Source organism: Lactuca sativa, chromosome 6 (genome assembly GCF_002870075.4).
Source record: "Lactuca sativa cultivar Salinas chromosome 6, Lsat_Salinas_v11, whole genome shotgun sequence".
In the NCBI taxonomy this organism is placed as follows: Eukaryota; Viridiplantae; Streptophyta; class Magnoliopsida; order Asterales; family Asteraceae; genus Lactuca; species Lactuca sativa.
The window spans coordinates 30,466,587-30,489,105 of NC_056628.2; the positions used below are offsets into that span (position 1 = coordinate 30,466,587).

The 22,519-nt window shown below is 32.6% G+C and overlaps 2 protein-coding genes across 6 annotated transcripts; one reads left to right on the top strand and one right to left on the bottom strand.

The window, feature by feature from the left end:
- Positions 1-1,261: 1,261 nt before the first annotated feature.
- On the top strand, positions 1,262-4,025 carry LOC111883145 (uncharacterized). Of its 5 annotated transcripts, none has more exons than XR_006184148.2 (4): positions 1,277-1,470; positions 2,179-2,480; positions 3,097-3,439; positions 3,509-4,025. XR_006184148.2 is itself a non-coding variant. In XM_023879502.3 (2 exons), the coding sequence occupies exon 2, from the start codon at positions 2,226-2,228 to the stop codon at positions 2,856-2,858; it is 633 nt and encodes a 210-aa protein (XP_023735270.1). In that variant the 5' UTR covers positions 1,262-1,470; positions 2,179-2,225; the 3' UTR covers positions 2,859-3,035. The 5 variants fall into 5 exon arrangements, 1 of the variants encoding a protein (XP_023735270.1); XR_002847354.3 differs by having other exon boundaries at positions 3,761-4,025; XR_002847353.2 differs by having other exon boundaries at positions 1,278-1,470; positions 3,097-3,656; positions 3,761-4,025.
- An 8,851-nt stretch (positions 4,026-12,876) lies between these two features.
- LOC111883190 (protein DUF642 L-GALACTONO-1,4-LACTONE-RESPONSIVE GENE 2) lies at positions 12,877-17,111 on the bottom strand. Its single transcript, XM_023879542.3, has 3 exons — positions 16,953-17,111; positions 14,923-15,420; positions 12,877-13,534 (listed from the first exon to the last, which is right to left on the bottom strand). Exons 1-3 carry the CDS (start codon positions 17,041-17,043, stop codon positions 12,996-12,998), a joined length of 1,128 nt encoding a protein of 375 aa, XP_023735310.1. The 5' UTR covers positions 17,044-17,111; the 3' UTR covers positions 12,877-12,995.
- Between the last annotated feature and the right edge of the window lie 5,408 nt (positions 17,112-22,519).

Genomic DNA, 22,519 nt, shown 5'->3' on the forward strand with positions numbered 1-22,519 from the left:
AGTTGACACAACATAAATCCCAAAAGCTAACAAGTTGTTATCGATTCTTTAATTGAATTTCGAGTAGATGTCATTTTAAAACATAAATTCAATAGGCTTGCTTAAAAATCAATGTATAATTCTTTTTTATGTAATTTCTTAGGTCTAGCTAGTTTTTAAACATTCCTATACAAAGACAAGATATACTACATTTATGAATAGATCCATAATTAAATATTTTGTCTTATAACAAAGATTTGAATAATTTTGGATGGACCTGATAAGAGGTTATACAAAGATATCACATCATGTTAGGCTTGTGTTTAGTTAAAACATTAAACCAATTTCGATTTGAAAAAGTTGATCCTTACTTTACCCATTTAACTTTCCTGTTATGTTGTGACAATAAATTTACTTAAAACGAGTTGATCAAAACTTTAACTCGGATCCATATATTCCATGTTAATGTTTAAGGTTGAGACATTATAATCGTGCCCTATCGCATTAATGAAGATATTTAATGGGTTAAAAGAATTTGATACTAACATTATTATCTATTTATTTTTCATGTCATGCCATAGGAACATGTATATTTAAAGGTTTAGACATTACAATCGTGTTGTTTGCCAAGGAGATAGATGAAACTGAATCCGAATGCATACTCTGAGAGAAAAGTAAGACATCAGTTTTATTTGACCGATTCGTGATTTAGATTATACATGTGAACCCTTCATTAATGATTGTCTCACGTATGATGTCGTGAATAAAATCTTAAGAAACCAATAATAAATACTAAATATGTACAAACACATTAAAAACTAAATGTTTATCAACCGAAAGTTATACTACCCAATTAAATAATTTTTCCGGATAATCTAAATTAACATGTTATAAACACCGAATATAGAAAAAAAATAAGTAAAATGATCAAATATGCAAAAAAAAAAAAAAAAAAAAAAAAAAAAAAAAAAAAAAAAAAAAAAAAATCTAATAACTAAATACATATAACAGCCAATAAAAATATATTATCCAATTAAATTATTATCCTTATTTTATTTTATATTACGGTAATGTTAGGTTAAGGTATCATATCACATTTTGATAGGTTTAGTTGTGGATAAATTTTGAAAGAAGTGGATGGTATTACACGCTCTTAAGAACGCGTGAAGGAAGGTATCAATGGAGATAAAACTTCTCTCCCACACGAATTAGGCCCTCTCTGTACGACTGCGCGCATTACGCACCCTTCTCTCTCTCCTTTTCCCTTTTTTAGGTTTAAGCCAAAGCTAATTTTACAATAATACCCTCCACCTCATATATATTTCACTATTTGATTTTATTTTCTTTATATTTTTTTTCAAATAAAAATTAAGAACAACCAAACCCTAGAAGATACAAAACACAAATCGGTGATCCCAGAGTTAAACAAACATCAATTCATCTTAATAACAACTCATCGATACAAATTCATATCCGAATTTGAAGAAAAAGGTTAGTGATTTTGTTAATTTTCTTGTTTTGATTCTTTCCCCAATTTAGTGGTTTTTGTTTCAATCGTTTGTGTAATTTATTCAATTTGATTATCTGTAGTTTATACTGCTTAATTTTTTATTTTTATTTTTTTTGGATGATTGAAGTTATTGCTGTATATCTTGTTGATTGTTTTGCTTAATGAGTTTAGGTTTTGGGGGATTAAAGTCAAGTATTCATATTTATTAAATTTAAATAGTTGACGCTTTGATTCGATCATTCTTTTTGCTGTAGAGGTAATTCCGATGTATTCCGATGATATTTTAACTTTTTATTGCTAATTCCTCTTTGTATAAGGATTAACAGATTCTCTGTTGCTTGCTTTCAATCACTTGTTTATAGTTTCATCATCTTCAAATCGTTCATCTCCTATCTTTCTGTTTTGTTTTCCGGTAATCTAGTTTATACAAAGATCTGCGTTGATTTAAAATAAAGTGTGTCACTTGTAAATTTATGTAATATCTGCTAATCTTGATTGATAAACAGAAGTTCCAGATCTTTATCCCTTGTATACCTAACAACTAACAATTGATCTGTGTTTTCACATGTTGCTCATATATATATATATATATATATATATATATATATATATATATATATATATATATATATATATATGTTTGGGTTCTTGTTTCTGATGTTAGATTCTTCTTTTCTTTGTTGTTGCAGGTTTTGTGTGATCCATTCCATTCACAAGAATTGTAATTAAAAACACAATGAGGTTCAAAAAAGGTAGCAAAATGGAGGTTATGAATTACTATGATTATGAAGGTGGTGTGGAAAAGGTATCTAGGAGGTTTGTAAGAAAGAAGATTGGTTCAAAGATCTGTGAGGAAGAAGAAGAAGATGCATCTAGGAAACAAAAGAGAGCTTCCCCTTTTTGCTCATCTGTTCATGAATCAAGTCAAAAAGTCAAGAAAGTCAAACCTGGGAGTCAAAGAAGATATGTTTCATGCGATTCTTATAAAAAGGTAGATAACAACAACAATAGTTTAAATGGTTATTATGATGAAATGGAGAAAAGAAAAAGAAAAAGAATATCAGAACCTAATGATGAGTCTGATACTGATAGTGACCAATGCTCTGTTGGTAGTTGTAGTGTTGTTCCTAATCCTAGTGATGATAATAGTGATGGGGAGTCTTTGAATATTTCAAGTGATGATGTGGCAGTGAGTATTCATAGGTTAGAGTTGCATGCTTATCGATCCACTTTGGAGGCTTTATATGCTTCTGGCCCATTAAGTTGGGAAAAAGAAGCATTATTGACAAATCTTCGAATTAATCTCCATATTTCAAATGATGAACATTTGATAGAGCTAAGGCATTTAATTTCTTCTGGAGTCAATTGACTCATATTTTCTTTCTCTTTTTTCTTTTATTATCAAGATTAGGGTTTTCTTGTACAATTCCAATAAAGATGTAAGAAGTAATATAAAGATGTTAGCCAAATCCGTTTCGGTTTTGTAATTAGTCATGCAATGTATTTTATGAGATGAAAATTGAAATCAATATCCCATCTTGTTATATTATTAGTTTCTTTTTTTCTTTTATAATGTTTAATTAATAATGATGGTGTACGTTTTCCAGAGTTACAAAATTGGAGGCATGCATCTTTTGCTTCCAAAGATCCAAACAAGATTCTGATTCTGCTGGAAAACAGTTTTGCGGGATCCATTTGCATTTGCTACTTCAGATAAGATATAGTTTTTGTATCTTAGTGTTCTTGTTAAAAACAAGAATGTCTTCAGATTGCTCTTTGATTATCCAAAATCTTTCCTTTTTGGTCCTCTTGTTACCATTTTTATTGGTGTTTCTTTCCCTTTAAAGAAGTCAACATTTCCTGTTTATTAACTATCAACAATTCCATGTTATATGCATGTATATTAACTCCAATGCAGGTTTATTGTGAGAAGAATCCTCAAAAGGAACTGTAAGTATTAAAGATTCTTTTTTTTTCATAGATCTTTGTTTTTTTTGAAAGAGAATGATTGTTTAATAGTTGCTGAGTGAGTCAGATCTGATTGAGTCAAAGATCTGACTGAGTCACAGACACAACCGTGAATTTGAATCTGACGATCAAAGGAGCCAGGACCGAGGCTTCTAAGTGTGGTATCAAACAGTCTGAATCTGACCCAGTCTCGGTCTCAGTAAGAGGAATAGAAACTTTATGTGACACATTTATGTGTTGATCATAATGGATTTGATGTTATCTTTATTGCTTTTGAGGATCTTTTTTATCCTTTTATGGCAGGGAGGTGATAGGTTATTAATGGTAACTATTGATTACCAAATGTTGATGATGAATAGGGATGTTGTGTGTTTCGAGATGATGATGGAACAGACATGTATTTCAAGGTAGTTTGAATGATGGAACAACATTTGTTTATGGGATGATTGTGGGAAAAAGGAACACTTTCTGTTGTAGGATGACAAGTGTGTTCTAAGTTGGGGAGGATACATATGTATACAAGCCATTAATTATATAAAAGAATATTGCATAATGTTTAAATGGTTCATTCTTATTGTTGTTAAAAATATTATAAAAATTAAGAAGAATCAAAAGGTAAAATACAATAGCACAATGTCTCTTAATAAGTCAAATACAAATCAGCATGGGCTTCATCCTGTGGTTGGAACCTACCTAACCAAAAATGTCAGCACCTTTTGTTGGAATTCATCATTAGAGAGGATACTAATTGAATTTATACCTATGTTATAACTTATTAAATTTTATACGTAAAACTACTTAAATATAACCGTTTGTGAAGTGCAAGAGATGCGATAACAATTTATAAATGAATTGATTACAGTAAAAATAAAACCAAATTGCAAATTCCTCTTTCATTACAATGGAATGAATGTATCTAATATACCAGAAAATAACATCCAACTTTATCATGGATAAACATACCTGGATCTACCCATGAAGAGTCGACTTGGCTTCATCATCTACATAAATTTCCAAATGGCATTAAAATTAAAACTTGTAATGAAGTGAAATTGACCTAAAGCATCCACAATCTAATCCTTAAAATTAAACAAAAAAACATAATAACGGAATAACCTTCAATAATAAGTTGAAGCAGTTAAAGCAAAACCTTGTAAAGAGGGAACAACTCTGTATCTCTCTGAATAGAAATCAGTTGTTTCCCATGGAGGAGCAAAGATGGTTAAACATAAGTGTATAACCAACAATTTTACAAAAAAACAAAACAAAACAAAACAAAACAACATACAAATGTTGATGATGAAAACTGATTACTAAATAGTAAATGTTATAATCAGATAAAATTAAAACCAAGCAAAAAATGTTAACACAAAATGAATACATGTCCTAAACGCAAGCAATTACTTTTTTTCTATATTTCCAGAAGAAAAAAAACTGATCTTTTCTAGGCATCCTAGTTCAAGCATTTCATCGAGCAGTTGGGGTGCGTAGTAAGACCCTATTTCAAATGTCAATATGAAGTGGTTAGGGTATAACTGAATCTTTTTCTTGGGTTATGATGGAGGCAAGTGATCAAATTCCCTGCAGGAACAAAGATAAAAATAAAGAAAAAGGGTAAACATCCTTAAACGAAATAGAAAAAGTTTATTTGGTGTACAAATTGTGAAAGTAGAATGGGAATCTAGAGAAAACTTGCTGTAAGATGAAGAAGTTTTGAGTTGGTGAAGAGTAGAGATAGTCTAAGCATTTCCGAAGGAAATCTGAACATCTGGGATTTCATCGAAATCGACTATCAGTTCCCGGGTATGACGACGGCGATAATTCCCTCCGACCAGCCTTCGTTGTAGTAGGCGTCGACCTCATCACGTAAGAGGACGAAAAACGTTAAATCGAGGATTCTCTCTTTCAGAACCTCGACGATAACATCTACGGTTTCTCCCAAATCTAAAATCGATGGTCGGGGACAACAAAATCGCAGAAATGGGTGGGGATCATTGATTGAAGAAAACTTCTACCAGGTGAGAAAGGTTTTCTGACTTGTGCTTGATTAAGTAGATATACCCATATCTGCTATAATCATCGGTAAAAGTCACATAGAAGTGGTTCGCATCCCTTGTGGTGGATCCAAAGGGTCCACATGCATCCGTATGTATGAGATCCAATAAACCCTCACCTCTTTCACAAGTACCAGTGAAGGGTGACTTGGTCGTCTTTCCAAGCAAACAAGATTTGCATGTGTCATCGGACCTAAGGTCAAATGACTCCAAGACTCCATCCTTTTTAAGTTGGGCTATGCGCTTCTTGTTGACATGTCCAAGACGACAATGTCACATGCATGCTTTGTCCAAACCATTGGACGAATCGATATGTAACACAATATTTCCTAGGTTGTCTACAACCATCACAGTTTCATATATTCCATTACAAGGCAGTGCTTCAAAATAGAAAGTACCATTCAAGAAAGCATTAATAGAACCAATTTCATTATTAAACGAAAATCTAAAACCTTGTTTATACAAACCATGAAAAGAAATAATGTTTCGTGCCATTTCTGATGAGTAGCAACAATTATTCAAATCTAAACCTAACCCACTACTAAGCACTAAAGAGTAAACTCCAATTTTGGTGACAGGCGATGCTTTCCTATTCCCCATGATCAAGTTTATCTTCCCATGCTCTACATCCCTACTCCTTCTTAGACCCTGCAAATCAGAACAAATATGAAATCCACATCCTGTATCGTGGACCCAAGACATAGCATGCGATGAGTTATTATATTGAATAGTGTAAATACCTGCGAAGGTGGGCTTTATCTTCCCATCCTTGATGTCTTGCAGATACTTCGGGCAACTTCGTTTCTAATGCCCTTTCTCGTGGCAGTAGAAGCACTCTGCATCCTTCAGACTGGAAGAGGGAGCATCAGGACCACCTTTGGTTCCACTAGAAGAGGTTACATCGTGGGACTTTCCCTGGTGGTTCTTAGAAGGAGCCTTCCTCTTCTTCCCTTTTCCTTGTCCTATAGCCAAGACTGGGGCAGCGGCAGCAGGAGTAGATGCAACATATTTGCCTTTTAGACTAATCTCAGCAGTCCTTATCAGGCCTTGAAGCTTTCTCAAAGTGACCTCCTCCTTGTTCATACGATAGGTCAGACGAAACTCGTCGTAAAAAGGAGGCAACGAGTGTAGAATGATATATATGGCCAGCTCCTCATCGAAGTTGACATTCAACTTCAGCAAGTGGTCCACGGATCTTTGTATTTTCTGCAAGTGGGCCGTCATAGACTCTCCATCCTTCAATTTGGTAGTGATCATCACAGAGATGATCTCGTACCTTTCTTTCCTAGCACTTTGTAGGTACCTTTCCATCAAATCATGGTGCATCTCGAATGGACCTTCGTGGCATCTCTCTCATGAGTTTCGTACGCATCAGTTTCCTAGAGAGTAGTAGTGTTGTGGTCAATCTCCTTCAACTCCTTGTCGAGAACATACTCGTTGTCCTAGTAACGGGTGGCCATGCAAATGTTGTGAATCCAATCATTAAAGTTGAATCCGTCAAATATCACCCTCCCACACAAGTTCATGAGTGATAATGAGCCAGAAGCATTGTTGTTTAAAGCAGACATCTGAAATAGAAAAGAGACAAAGTTTAGATTAGATAAGAATCCCCAATTTAATACCCAAATGAAAAATTAGGGCTAGGACCCAACACAACTATTTACGATTCAGAAGAGGGATGTTGTAATCTAATTGCAAATAATTTGAAGGTAGGTAAATGACGATTTAGGAATTTCCACCATGAAAAACGAAAAGGATTTTACGTTTTAAATGAATTGAAATTCCTAGATTCTTTTGAGATTCATTGAGCTTTTCAATGGCATGTTTAAATCTCGATTATGCCCTTCAAGTTTGTGACGGGGATACTAAGGATCACAAACAAGGTTTGAATAACCATGCAAATGTGCTTGGTACTCTTGATGTCATTTATCACCTAATCAATGTGTCGATTAACCACACACGCTCCATTGATCTATGATAAACATCGAGCTAGCCTTTGCCACCTTTTCTAGTCCCAAATTAGAGTGTCGGTTAACCACACATGCTCCATTAACAACTTGGCAAAGTGCAAAGTGCAATTTCATGGAATAACATACATTTTCACATTTTTCCTAAAGTAACTAAGAGTGGGAAGTTTATAAAACATTTAGTTACTTTATATAATCATTATACTTATTAATGAGAAATTAGTTGTCCTATCCTACTCGTTCGGCTAACGACCCTCCACTAGTCAAGAGTGCGGTGGGTAAGAGTGGATACCTAATGGCGGTCATTTTATAGGCCGCTTCCTTAAACATCCCCTATAGACCAGCTTCATGAATGAGGCCTACTAACGTGAAGACTGGCCCATCTTATACATATATATATATATATATATATATATATATATATATATATATATATATAATTATTAATCTTTTAACATTATAATAGTATAAGGGATGAATTTTAAACTTGTAAAACTCTAGGGTTTAGAGTTTAAATATTTCAAAATTAAAACTTTTTAATTAAAATTTAAATTCAAAAACTTGAGGGAAAATTTTGAAACTTTTCAAAATGTCTTTTAGATCAAAATTGAAAAATAATTAAATAATCATATAATTAATATTTATCACATAATTTGACCTAATCTTTCTTTAAGGCAATATAATTCAAATAAAAAATACAAATAATTAATTTTGTCATATAAACTTGTAATTATCTTATTAATTGACAATATCTTCTAATTTGATTTGGATATCAATTACCATAGTAAAAAATCAAATTTTTATTGGCAAAAATAACATATGGTAGTTATCCAAATCAAATTAGGGCAAAAAACTCGAAAATTGCATCCTGACCCGCTGCCACATCGTGGTCACTATGCAGATGCAAAAAAAATCGAAAAACTTTTGCTTTGAATAATTAAGCATAGCATCAAATACAATAGAAAAACAGTCTAGACTCTGATACCACTGATGGGTTTTAAGCATAACAACAATCCTATGGTGCACATGCAAACCCTGAAGCTTTGGATCTAGGTTTTTCTAATTGTACATACAATAATCATCCAAAGCTTGTAATCCCTAATCTAGCATACATTAAATCGAAAATCATAACTAAAAACAAATTCAGGATGTTACCTTTAAGTTGTATCTTGATCTTTAACCTTTGAGACCTTTAGTATCAGAAGTGTAATACCTCTAATCGATCATAAACCCTAAGAAACAAGTTGGATAATATGAGAGAGGAGGAGGAGGCTCAAAATTCAGCTCTAAGATCCTTTTAGGGTTTCATGTTGCTGAAAATATGATGCCAAGGGGTCCCTTATATAGCTATAGATTTAGGGTTTCAGTCAAAGACCTTATCTGGTTGCTTAGGCTCTAAGCAGCCTATAAGATCCTTCTAGAATACCTTATGGACGAATTCTATGTAGGCTTCCACAAGAATTTCGTCTATCCCTTAACTTAGGGATCCACAACCCATTTAACAATTATCACATAATTACAATATCACTCCCCTTGATTCAATTAATCTCTCTTGACTACAAAATTAATTCTAAATTAATTCTTGACCAATATTAATTAAACAATATGATTTCTCTTCTAATATATTATTCATATAATATATTAATAAATCATAATAAACCTCTTTCTCCATAATTCATCTAGTCAAGTTGCTTTGGTGAAGGCAACCCAAAAGGACCATGCTATTATCGGGTCAAGTACATACTGAATATAGTTATGGGCTTAGACACCTAATCCAACATAAACATGTCAAATTATCATTTAGCGCTCCTAGTTCTGTTTCTCAGTTTCCATTTGAATTAATTCATTATGATGTATGGACATCTCCCATTGAAAGTTTGAGTGGTATTAAATATTATGTTATTTTCTTGGATGATTTTTCTCATTATGTTTGGGTTTATCCTATTCGTTCCAAATCTGATATGTTTTAAAAATTCGTGCACTTAAAATTTTTTTTTCATAACCAATTTCAAATGGACATAAAGTCTTTTCAATGTGCCAATGACAGTAAGTACGACAATCATAAATTTCACATTCTCTTTTCTCAAAACAACATTCTTTTCAATTTTCATGTCCTTACACCTCTCAACAGAACGAAAAAGCCGAACACATGCTATGCACCTTAAATAATACCATTCGTACCCTTTTGTTTCATGCTCGGCTTCCTCCTGCATTCTGGACTGAAGCCCTTCATATGGCTGCTCACCTCCTTAATATCCTTCTTTCTCCTACTCTCCACAGTGTCACTCTGTTCTATAAACTCTATAATAAACACCCCTCATCTGATCATCTTCATGTATTTGGGTGTCTTTGTTATCCTCATATCAATGTCTCTCATAAACTTGATCCATGATCAACTCCATGCATCTTCCTTGGTTATCATATCAATCATAAAAGATACCATTGTCTCAACCTTGACACAAATAAGATCATCATCTCTTGTCATGTTGTCTTTGATGAAACCATTCTTTCTTTGGATCGATGACACCAAAACAAGCTCCTTCTTACACCTTTTTAGAGGATCCTACATCTTCTCATCTTCTATCTACTACTTTAACTCCATACCTTTCTCATCCTCATAATACATCGTTTGAGAACCTTAGTCCTACTCCCAGTCCTATACCGACTCCTCCGCCTACTCTTCACACTCCTCTCTCGCCCTCAAACCTTACTCATGCAACCCCTACACCTGGTCCTTATACACCACCTACCACAACTCGTTTGGAACCCACTTCATAGTTATCTACCATCTCCAATAACAGTCCCTCTCCTATAGCCCCACCTTCACACCCAATGCTCACTCGTAACAAGCAGGGTATTTTTAAACCCATCCGTAAATTAAATTTACTTGTCGATACCTCCTCTCCTATTCCCAAAAATTATTTACAGGATTTTAAGGATCCAAATTGGCTTAATGCCATGAATGATGAATATACCGCACTTATCTCTAATCAGACTTGGGTACTTATTCCACGACCACCTGATTCTAACATTGTTAATTGTACTTGGTTGTTTAAGAAGAAACTCAATACAAATAACTCCATATCATGCTATAAAGCGTGTATTGTCGCTAATGGTCGTAGTTAGCAACCCTGTATCGATTGTGATGAGACTTTTTTTGTCTGGTGGTCAAGTCTGCTACCATTCGTACAGTTCTTAGTATTGATGTCACTCATCAGTGGCCTATTCGCCAGCTTGATGTTAAAAATGCGTTCCTACATAGCCATCTACAGGAAACAGTCTATATGTATCAGCCTCTGGGTTTTCGTGATCCCTCTCGTCCTGACTATGTTTGTCTACTTCAACGGCCCTTTTATGGTCTCAAGCAAGAACCTCGTGCTTGTTTTCAACGGTTTGCCACCTTTATTTCTTGCACTGGTTTTGTTCACAGTAGATTTCAGTCCTCTTTATTTATTTATCGACATGGTACTCACGTGGCATATCTGTTACTATATGTGGATTATATTGTCCTAATAGGCTCATCGACTCAGCTGCTATCTCACATCACTTCTCTATTGAGCACTGAGTTTTCTATGACGGACCTTGGGAATCTTCACTATTTTTTGTGCATTTCGGCTTCTCGCTCGGCGGATGGGTTGTTTTTATCTCAACAAAAATATGTTATTAAGATTCTTGACAGGGCTTCCATGACGGACTGTAAATCTGCATCTACTCTGGCTGACTTATCAGCTAAGCTCGATGGCACTGGTATTCCTGTTGCTAATCCTACCTTATACATGCATGAATCGAGGGAACATCATTTTACTACTCTCAAGAGCATTATGCACTATATTAGAGGTACCACAACTCATGGTCTTTAGTTATTTACCTCTCCCAGTCATACGCTCACTGCCTATTCTGATGCTGATTGGGGTGGGTGTCCTATCACACGTTGATCTACATCAGGTTATTGTGTCTTTTTAGGGCACAATCTTCTATCCTGGTCATCCGAATGTCAGAACATGACTTTGAGGTCCAGTGTCGAAACTGAATATCGGGGTGTTGCTAATGTTGTGGGGGAAACTTATTGGCTTCGTAATCGTCTTATTAAACTTCACTATGTGTCGGACAAGGCTACCATTGTCTAATGTGATAATGTTAGCGTTGTTTATATGTCATCCAACTCGGTTCAATATCAATATACGAAGCATATTGAAATTGATTTGCATTTTGTTCGAGACAAAGTTGCCACCAGACATGTTCGTGTTCTTCATGTTCCATCTTCCTCTTAGTATGCGGATATTTTTACGAAGAGTCTTCCTCACCATTGTTTCTTAATTTTCGGTCCAGTTTGAACGTTCGTGATTTTTCTCCCCGTTCAAACTGCGGGGGCTGTTAACATAGCCTTATTTGTTTATTTATGCTTCATTCTTATGGCCGGCTCATGTGTGTTGTGGCCCGTTTTCTATACCTATGTAATCTTTGTATATATATTGTTTTATTGAATGAGAGATGGTTACGGGGAAATTCTATCAATAACAAGCACTCATAATTACTTGCAATTATGATTTGATCATGCTTTTTTTAGTTGTGTTCTGATGATGTAAAATCATTATATTGCTAATTCTTGTCTGTATGACGATTATGAGATTATTTGTTGCTTGCTTTCAACCACTTGTTGATAGTGTCATCATTTTCAAATCGGTGTATCTCTATACTGTTTGCTAATCTAGATTGATGAAACATCTAGTATTTATTGCAACACCGGATGTTCTCACTGATGCACAAGTATTATCTTGTTCATTATGATCAATTCAAAGCTCTAGACACATTTTGTTTTTGTTTCTGATGGGAGATTCATCTTCTTTTCTTTGTTGTTGCAGGTTTTATGTCATTTATTCACAAGGTCAAATTCTACAATGAAGTTCAAAAAGGGTATCAAATGCATCAAAACATCATTTGACAATTGTTTAAAAAATGATCTTTCAAGAATATCACACCCTAATGATGACTTTGATAATGACCTATGCTCTGTTGGTGGTTGTGGTGTTTCTAGTCATGCAATGTATCCAAGATTTTAAGAGATGAAAACTGAAATCAAGGCTATTATTAGTTTCCAAAATTTATGATATCCTTATTTGCATCTTTTATGTTTTTCTTCATAAGATGAAAGTTGAACTCACGACCATTGTAAGTGTGTACGATTTCTTGAGCATGTTAGGAGCCGAGTTCTCATGAAAACTAAATAAAAGGGGCAAAATACAAAAAGGATAAATACACAACTCGTATACTCTTGTATACTCTTTTTCATTTATGAAAGTAAAGTTACATATAAATAAAAACCACACCACTTTTCAATTCTCTTTATATACCATTCATATACTACAACTCTTACCTTTTAAGTGCATTATACTAGTCATAAAAACCCAAAAAAGAACTTGTTTATTCTTTACTAAATAAAAAAACACTCTTAATTATTTTCCAAGTATTCCAAACACTTCAATTTGGAACCAAATCAACCATATGTTTCAAACCCATTCAAGCAAGTCTACGAGGGTTCCGAACACTCAAAAGCTTAACATCATCAATGACCGGTCCACAAAGCGATGAAAAATCATCGCTTCTCATAGTATAAAAAGTACTATAAAACATGATTCTAGTTCTTGTGCTAGTTGCCACAAACTTAAGCACTGCACGTTTAAATCCTCCTTTACCTTTTGACTCATAGGGTACTTTCAGGGTTTCTCTATTGGCAAACGCCTCCACAACCATAGACCCTTCACACGCATTGTTAGCATCTCCCACTGTAAAGAAAAGTTGATACGTCTTCCCAACAATTGTTCTAGCCACTTGGGCTATTGCACTCTCTTTACCTGCTACAAGTTCGACTGCCCGTCGACCTTGTGGCACTGAAAAATGGTTAGCATCAATGTACTTGACCGCTTTTAGTGACTCAACCATCCAAGCCGGAAGTGGAGAGTGGTCATCTTCTATGTTTGGTGGTACTAACACACCCCATGTAGTGTTTGGGAATATATAGGGGCCTTCTTCGAATCCTCCGTTTTTCAATATATTATCTGCATCAAATTGACTCGTATAAGCAAAATGTACATTCATTTAAGAAGTTGTTATCACCTTATAGTATATATATATATATATATATATATATATATATATATATATATATATATATATATATATATATATATATATATATATATATATATATATATATATATATATATAGTTTAGATAATAATATGTGATGTTATGGAAATGGGACATCATTTAATGAGAAACACATGGATGAGGTGCCAATTTTGCATCCACAAGACCTCATGCATCAATGCCACCAAGTACTTGGATTTTGTGTAGCAAAAGTGCATTAAAGTGCTAGATTTTGTAATCGAACTATTATGACAACTTGCATACAAAAAGGGCCATTATTTAATAATTCAAAGCGAAGTGGTCCTCTTTCTAGATGTTGATTTACTAAAACTCTCATAATATACAACTGTTATGATGTTATGATGTTACGATGATATACAGTTGTAGCCTATAATCTCTAGGATATTTTCGCCATGAACATCTTAAATAATAAAAACCCTAAAAAGAATGCAATTATACAATTTCAAATAATGAAAGATTTTTAAAAAGCCAATAACTTAATATGAGTTTTTCAATAAAATGTCTATAAGTGGCTGTATTTTTTTTTTAACATTTGTCATCTTTATTTTATATATATATATATATATATATATATATATATATATATATATATATATATATATATATATATATATATATATATATATATATATATAATCGTATTCAATTTCTTAAATAATTTTATAATCCTACCTAATAAATGAAAATAATTTTGCTACATGTCACCCTCTCATTAACTTGGACACATGTTATTTTTTGGTATTTTTGATTAAATGTTTTTTTCATTTGTCATTTTCTTATTTTTTATCTTTTCTTAATTAACACATCATATTTACACCTCAATTAATAATTACCTTAAATGAAAATAACCAATAAATTATAATATTACTACTCATATAATATTTAATATGATTCATTTTAAATTCAAATTTTTAATAGATTTGAAATTTAAATAAATTTTTGTTTAAACTTTGATATTTAATTTTTTGTTTTATCGAATCCGTATACATACGGGTCTCACACCTAATGCTTAACATTTTACAAACTATAAAGGTAAATTATATATGGTAAGTTAACACTTTATAAAAAATTTATAACTTATTAACTAATAATATTTATATTAATTTAATTCGGACCCGACCCACCAAATAAATTTTGACAGGTCCCATAATCGCTACTTAACCAGCTTAGACCGAGCGTTAGTATTGAATTAGGACCTTTTTATACTACTTTCACTGTTAACCGAATCATTCTTTTTTTAGTCTGTTCTAATAGTTATATCTAGAAATCGAGTTACCTTTTGATGGTTTAGGAGGATACAAAGCTTTGATAGCAATGGAATCAATAAGCGGGCCACATGCTGGATCCTCCTCGACTCCTGGATTATGTAGCTTAATAGTAACTTGATTGTACTCAGCCTGAAAAGCCCATGCATATGAATCCCATCCGCTACTACTATACAATGTTTGCATCGGTAGCACCCCAAAATCGGGTGCTACCGACACATTTAGTGTCTCTTCTTGAGCACACGTTCGAGCAGCACTAAACGTGATGGAATAATACATTCCTTTTGTCACGTTTATTGTTTGCTCGATTGTTGCTTCATTTCCTAGCCTAACTGCATAGGCTCCCTCGGGGACAACTAGCAACATGTCCCCTTGTTTTTGGCCTGATTTGATGTACTCAACGAATCCAAAGATTGTCCACCCTGGGATGGCATCGTGCTTTAGCACCTCCGTGCCTTTCATATCTGCAGGTTTCGGTCCAAGCTCGAAATTTCCATTCCATAACAACCCTGTAAAAAAATTACAAGCAAAAGAAGAATCATGCATTGTGTCTTTTTTGTTTCACATATTGATATAATAAACAAGTTACAATCAGATGCAACAAAATTTCACCCTTTTTTTTCTAACGTGCTTCATAAGAAATATGCAATGATGCTTCCTTTTAACACCAAAAGGTAGAATATCTTACAACATAACATATATTATTTGTTGAAACATGATTGCATAATTTGTGTTAGTTGTGTAACCGGTGAAAAACAAAACATTGTTATATATGATAAAAAGATGGAAACTGTTTCATAAATTTGTTACGATGATGAAACATATAAATAAACATTTATAAAATGAAACGTGGTTGAATATTTTAATTTTGTTTTGCTTTCAAAATAAACATTTATAGGAGTCAAGCGGTTAAGGTGCCTCCACACATGAAGTCTAAGAGTTTGAACTTTGACACTTTAAAAGTCTTATTAATGTTTTGCGCTTCACCTTTTACATGGATCGCCTAGGACGAGTTATCATACGTTGTTCAAATGATGTGATTTACTAATTAAAATAAAATAATATTACAAAATTGTCTAAAAACTATTTTAAAAAAAATGTAAAGTATTGCTTAACAAAGTCCTATTCAACCACATTAAATATAGAAGATTTTATTGTTTGTTTAAATAGGAAAAAATTAAATTCCATCAGATCGACGTCCATCAAGTTTCATTCTAATTCTAGACAGAGTGTCGTGAACATGTGCCCACCCACGTGCATATGCAGACTGTTCATCTAAAACCATCTGTGTTGATTGTACAATTACTTAAAGGCCAAATAAATTATATATATCGACAAAATAGATATTTCTCACTTGGATAAAAGATACACTCGTATATTTAAATTTTATTTATTTATCCTTAACTGAAATATACATATTATATTAACATTAATTAACATGTTCCTTGAGTTTTTAACTTTGTTTCATTTTCATGTCACATATTAATAACTTATTTGAATTAGTTTATTAAATTTTATAAATATAAAATTCATATTATATATTGTATAAGTATAACTATTATGTGAAAATTAAACTGTAATTGATTCGTACACAACAGTTAAATTTATACTATATATTCGTACACAACAATTCTTTTTTATACAAAACAATTTATATTTCAAAATATCGTATTATACAACTTTATAAAACATAAATTGTTGTGAATGGAAAAAAACTTATTTTGTTCTAATCCTTTCTTATACAAAATATTGTTAGAAACTTGATTTGCTATCTCCCAAATATTGTTATAAAACTTGTATTTTTTATACTTTGAAAATGTAATACCAATGCTTGTTCCATAACTAATAACTCGGTCAAAAAAATATATTGTACCATAAACTAGTTATTGTATTTGTTAAAGTGCATAAAAAAATATTAAAATATGATTAGAACGAAATTAGAATTGTAATAGTTAGCTGGTAAGATGAAGAAGCAGATATTTTAATTCTTATGAAGTAATAAAGTATCATGAGAAATGGAGGTGAGAGGATTGTGGGTTACCGTCGGAGACTACAGCGGCGGTGTGGACGGTGGCGCATAGCAGCAACACCGACAGCACGGTGGCTGCTTCAATTATTGAAACCCTGTGCATTTGGAGAGAAGGAATGAGAGAGAAAGAGAGTGGGATAAAGTTGTTTTGGAGTGGAAAATAGATTGAGCATATGTGCGTTTATATGGCATGCAAAGGGTAAAATTGCCCTTGTGTTTTGAGATTTTAACAAAAATACCCCTGACAGAAGCATTTGCTCCATCGTTAAAACAAAAAAATCTTTATTTAAATTTTAAAACTTATTTTTAAAGGATATCGTTAAAACAAAAAAAATCTCAAAGTTTTAATTTTTAAAACTTTCCCTGTTTTACCTTATAATTTTTTATTTAAATTTATAATTTTTTCATTTTTACCTTTTTATCATTCGTTTTCACTTTTTCCTTAATGAAAACCTTTAACTTTGTAATTTTTTACGGTTCTCCTATATATATATATATATATATATATATATATATATATATATATATATATATATATATATATATATATATATATATATATATATATATATATATATATATATATATATATATATATATATATATAGGAGGGTTCAATTGAGAAAAAAAAAGATTGAGAATGGGTGAATCATTCTCAACCATTCATTTATTTTTACCGCAAAAGCCTCCGTCGTACCAGCAGAAATGGGAAAGGAATAGACATGTGCTTTCCAATAAAACATGTTTCCTTAAATTATGTTAATTATTACTTTAATATATATAAAAACATAGTTTTTTGTTTTTTATTTTTATTTTTAAGAAGCTATTTTTATCGGAAAAATGATTTTAAATATACCAAAATTCATGATTTTTTATTCTTCACAAATAGACATCCATATTGATATAGTTTTAAGATAAAATAAAAAATTTATTTTTTTTATATTTTCAGCTATCGTTATTAATAAGTGAATAAAAATGAATTAGGTTTTTAGTACAGTAGATTCGTTATTCAGTTGTGAATAAAAACTATGATAATTTTTTTTTACAATTTAAGTATCATTCATATATGAATATAACATATAATAAACATAGTATATTCATATTTAAATATTAGACGATGCATTCACTTATGAATATTACATAGTATATTCACTTGTGAATATTAGATGATATATTCACTTATGAATATTAGATAATATTTTCATATCTGAATATTATATAGTATTACATGGTATATCACATGTGAATATTATATAGTATACTCATTTGTGAATATTAGATGATATATTCACTTATAAATATTACACAGTATATTCACATATAAATATTACACAGTATATTCACATATGAATATTACAAGGTATTTTCACATATATATATAATTTTTATATGTTATTCACATATTAATAACATACAGACTTGCATATTTATTTTTTTGTTTTAATAATCATATACTGAGAAAACATATTCATATATGAATATAACGTGGTAATTTAGTTTATGCATTTCATCAAACAGTTGGAGTGCATACAATTTAATTTTTTTTTAAAAATGTTAAAAACATGATATTTTGACTATTTAAATCTTACAAAAGAGTAGATTGATAGAGAATTATATGAAATTTTTCAAAAAAAAACGATTTGATCTTTTTCTAACCTCAATTTTCAAGTTTTATTTGATAATCGATGTTGAATGAATGATATGAAGTGGATTTTTGTTGATTATCGATGATGTTGATCTAATAACGCTAGGAGTATAATTAATCATAGATGTTGAAGATCTAATCATATTCAAGCACAATTGAAGGTTGAATTAAAAGAACCAAAAACGAATTTTTGTTGTTAATTGTTGAATCGTGTTGATTATTGACGAAGACCGATGATTGATTAGCACTGGATGATGTTGATGATGGTTTAATTGAATAAATCTGGATGATTGTTGAAAGTTGGAGAAGAAATTTGGATGATGAACGATGAATGGGTTTGAACTGTAATCTAATTATCTACAGATACGTATTTGAGATTGAAGGTTGTTATCATATTTACAAGTTTGCCACTGTGTCTTTTTATGCTTAGATAAAATAAGTGGTTGAGAACAATTCCCCCATTCTCAACCTTTTTTATTTTCTCAATTGAACCCACCTATATATATATATATATATATATATATATATATATATATATATATATATATATATCCCATAACTTTTATATAACAAGTTAATTTCATTTTTTTCATATTTTTTCCTGATTAACTAAAAAAATAGATATAATTGTTAGAAGGAGCCTTGAAGTCAAACATCTCATTATGTATACATGCACCATACGAGTGAATTAAGTAATATTTTTGTAATTAGCTTTACTTTAGGAGTTATTATCACTGTAGCCCAACAAAGTTACATATAATGGTTTAAATGGTCCCTCGTGACTATTTTTTGCATTTTAATGGCATAAACTTGTTATTTACCGATTGGGAAAGTCATATTACCCATTTTAGCAGGTTAACCTGCCTTGTCACTTCCCTCGTAACTTGCCATATGAGGTAACCCACTGAGTCAATACCGAGTTGACTCGATGAAACAGAAGCTAACACATGCAAAGAGTAATTACCGTCTTTAATTTCCACCAACACCCCCAATAACCTTACATTGTCGATTCGATTGAGTCTCAGGCACAAGTCTCGAATTATAAGGGAACATATGCATGTGGGGGTTGAAGTAAAACAAATCTGAAACTTGTTTACCATATTCGGGAAAACAATCCTTTGGAAGAACCCTTAAAAAGCAACAATGTCGGCTCCACCACCTTCACCCCGAGTCTTTAAATTCTGGTGAAGACATCAACTACAATGTGCTCCATTCAATCTTCTGTGATTGTGGTCCGAAGATTACAGAAAACCAAACTGAAATGAAAATGTTGAAGGAGCAGCTTGGACAGGAGTATATCGTTTGCAGGATCGACCATATCAGTCTCCAACACAAGCTGGATGACCATGATCAGAAGTTTAAAGTCGTTGGTATTGCTATGGGTGACATGATGGTAGGGATGCTCTTGTTGTTGGTGGTTGTGCTCCATTTCCTTGTTAAAGCTTGGGTGATGGGTTGATCTGCAGCTAAGGCGGTTCATGGTTAAGGGGGTTATTAGTATGTAGTGTTTGTGTGTTTTTTTTGGTATTTATGTTTTTTTTGGCGAAATATGTAAAAGACCTCTCTGAATGACAGACATTTTGTAAGTGAAATCCAATGATTAATGAAAGACCTATCTAAATGATAGGCATTTTGTAAAGTTTGGTGATGTTCTTTGTTGATTGTTTTTTTATCTTAGTTAGTTGTTAATGTTCATTGAATAATCCGTTGAAAGTTTAATAGAATTAGGAAGAAGGAAAAAGTGGGGATGTTAGGGACCCCACTTGCCTTGCACGGTGGGGGTAATATAGTCTTTTACACGTACTACCCTTTCATATATACCAAGTAGTTTCATTCTAGCACATTGTTTTCTTCTTCAAATACTCTCCCCTTTAAAGGTACATAATGAAGAACATGGAATGTGGATGTGGAGCTGAGGCTATAATAAGAACATTTCGTACTACCAATAACCCAGGAAGGCCCTTTTATGCATGCCCGAAAAAGGTAATTTACCATTTATTCAAATTCTGATGTTAACCCTACTTTTTTTAAGATGTATTAATTCAAGCAAATAGTTGGAATCAAGATGCTCGTTCAAGTTTTATAGCTTGGGTTGATGAAATGCAGTACAACGATGAAGGTATGATCATAAATGGGTTGTTTAAGTCAAACAAAAAGCTTCAAGCTGAGGTCTTTAAGTTGAAGGTTTACCTAATATGTAGTTGGGTATTTTTTTCTGTTTAATCATGTACAAGTTGTAATGAAGGTCAATTGGACCACTTGTTATGTAACTTGTAATGCACTTTGATGTGTTTTGAAACTTGTAATGTACTTTATTTCGTTTAAGTTGTTATGTAACTTGTAATGTACTATATTTCGGTTAAGTTGTTATGTAACTTGTAATGTACTTTATTTCGTTTAAGTTGTTATCTTTTAGCTTTGATGTGTTTTGTATGCACGAAATATGAACAAGCAAATTAAAAAAAGTCAGTTACAACACAACCAAGTTAAAACATAACAACTTGTCCAATTCCAAACTTAATAACCTACTACAACCCAATTCCAAACTTAACACTTAAATCCAACCAAACAAAACCAAGTTACAAGATAACAACTTAAACGAAATAAGATCCTAATCATTAAGCTCCAATGGGTTTGCACTGATATCTCCTTTCCCATCTTTGCCCTTCACCCTCTTAGCAAGTTTCATCTTTATGATTCTCTCTGATTTCTATCTTTTACATCTCCTTCCAGCAGCGACACCTTCTGCTCCTTGACCCTTTTTCCCTTCATGCACTGATTTTTCTCCTTGACCCTTTTGCCCTTCATTGACACCTCCTGCTCCTTCACCTTTTTCATTGACACCTCCTTCCCCTTCACCTTTTTCATTGACACCTATTTTCCTTTTTTTTTTACATTTAGTTTGGGCCTCCTACCAACTTCAGGTTTTTGCACTTGAGGTCTTTCAGCTTGAGGACATGTGGCCTTGTTATGCCCCACATTTTTACACAGACTGCATGATATTTTTTTCCCCTGCCTTAGACACAGTGTGCCTTGGTAGCTTCTCTGATGCATCTCTTCTTCTGTTAACCTTTGGTCTACCTGGCATTCTTCTCTTTATTAGTGGAAAAGGTGGTATGAAGTCAGTAGGTGGCCACATATTGCTACCATTCATCCCTTGAATTAGATACTTATAGGTGTTCTTGTAAACTGCTCCATAGAGCATTGTATCAACATAACCACCAACATCTCTATTGAGAAATGATATAGTTGCAACTGAATACACACATCCATACCCATTAAGTTTCCACACTCTACAAGTACAAGTCTTATTGTCCAGGTCAACATCATAGGACTCAGCCATGTTTCTTGTTTCAAATTGGTTTAGACCACTTGGTAAAACATGCCAATACCTAATGTAGACATAACATAAGTAATTACATACAATTATGAGTTTAAAGATTAGAAAGTACCTTTGAGCTTTTTTAATTGATTCGGTAGGAGTGTAATTGTTGGGCAAGGCTTGTAATCAGGCAATGAACTACCTTTAATATTTAATTTGTATATTCTCTCCATAACATACAATCGAATCTCCTCTAACATGGTGATGATTGGCTTTTTCCTAGCATCCCTTATCACACTGTTGAAGCTCTCAGATAAGCCATTCTCCACTACATCACACATCTTTCCCTCTTGAAAAAATGCTCTACTCCAAGATTTGGGGTTTGTTTTTATAAGATAAGCAAAGGCTGCAGGGTTAAGCACTTCAATCTCCTTCATGGCAGCATTGAATAAAGGCTCAGTGGATGTCTTGCTTGCCTTCCAAAACATGGTTTCATAATGCACACCACTGAATCTTTTCCTAAAGTTGGCAACAATATGCCTTGCACACTGCCTATGTTCAGCAGTATGCAGTATTTCCTTCACAACCTCTAACAGCCCCTGTGCAATAATG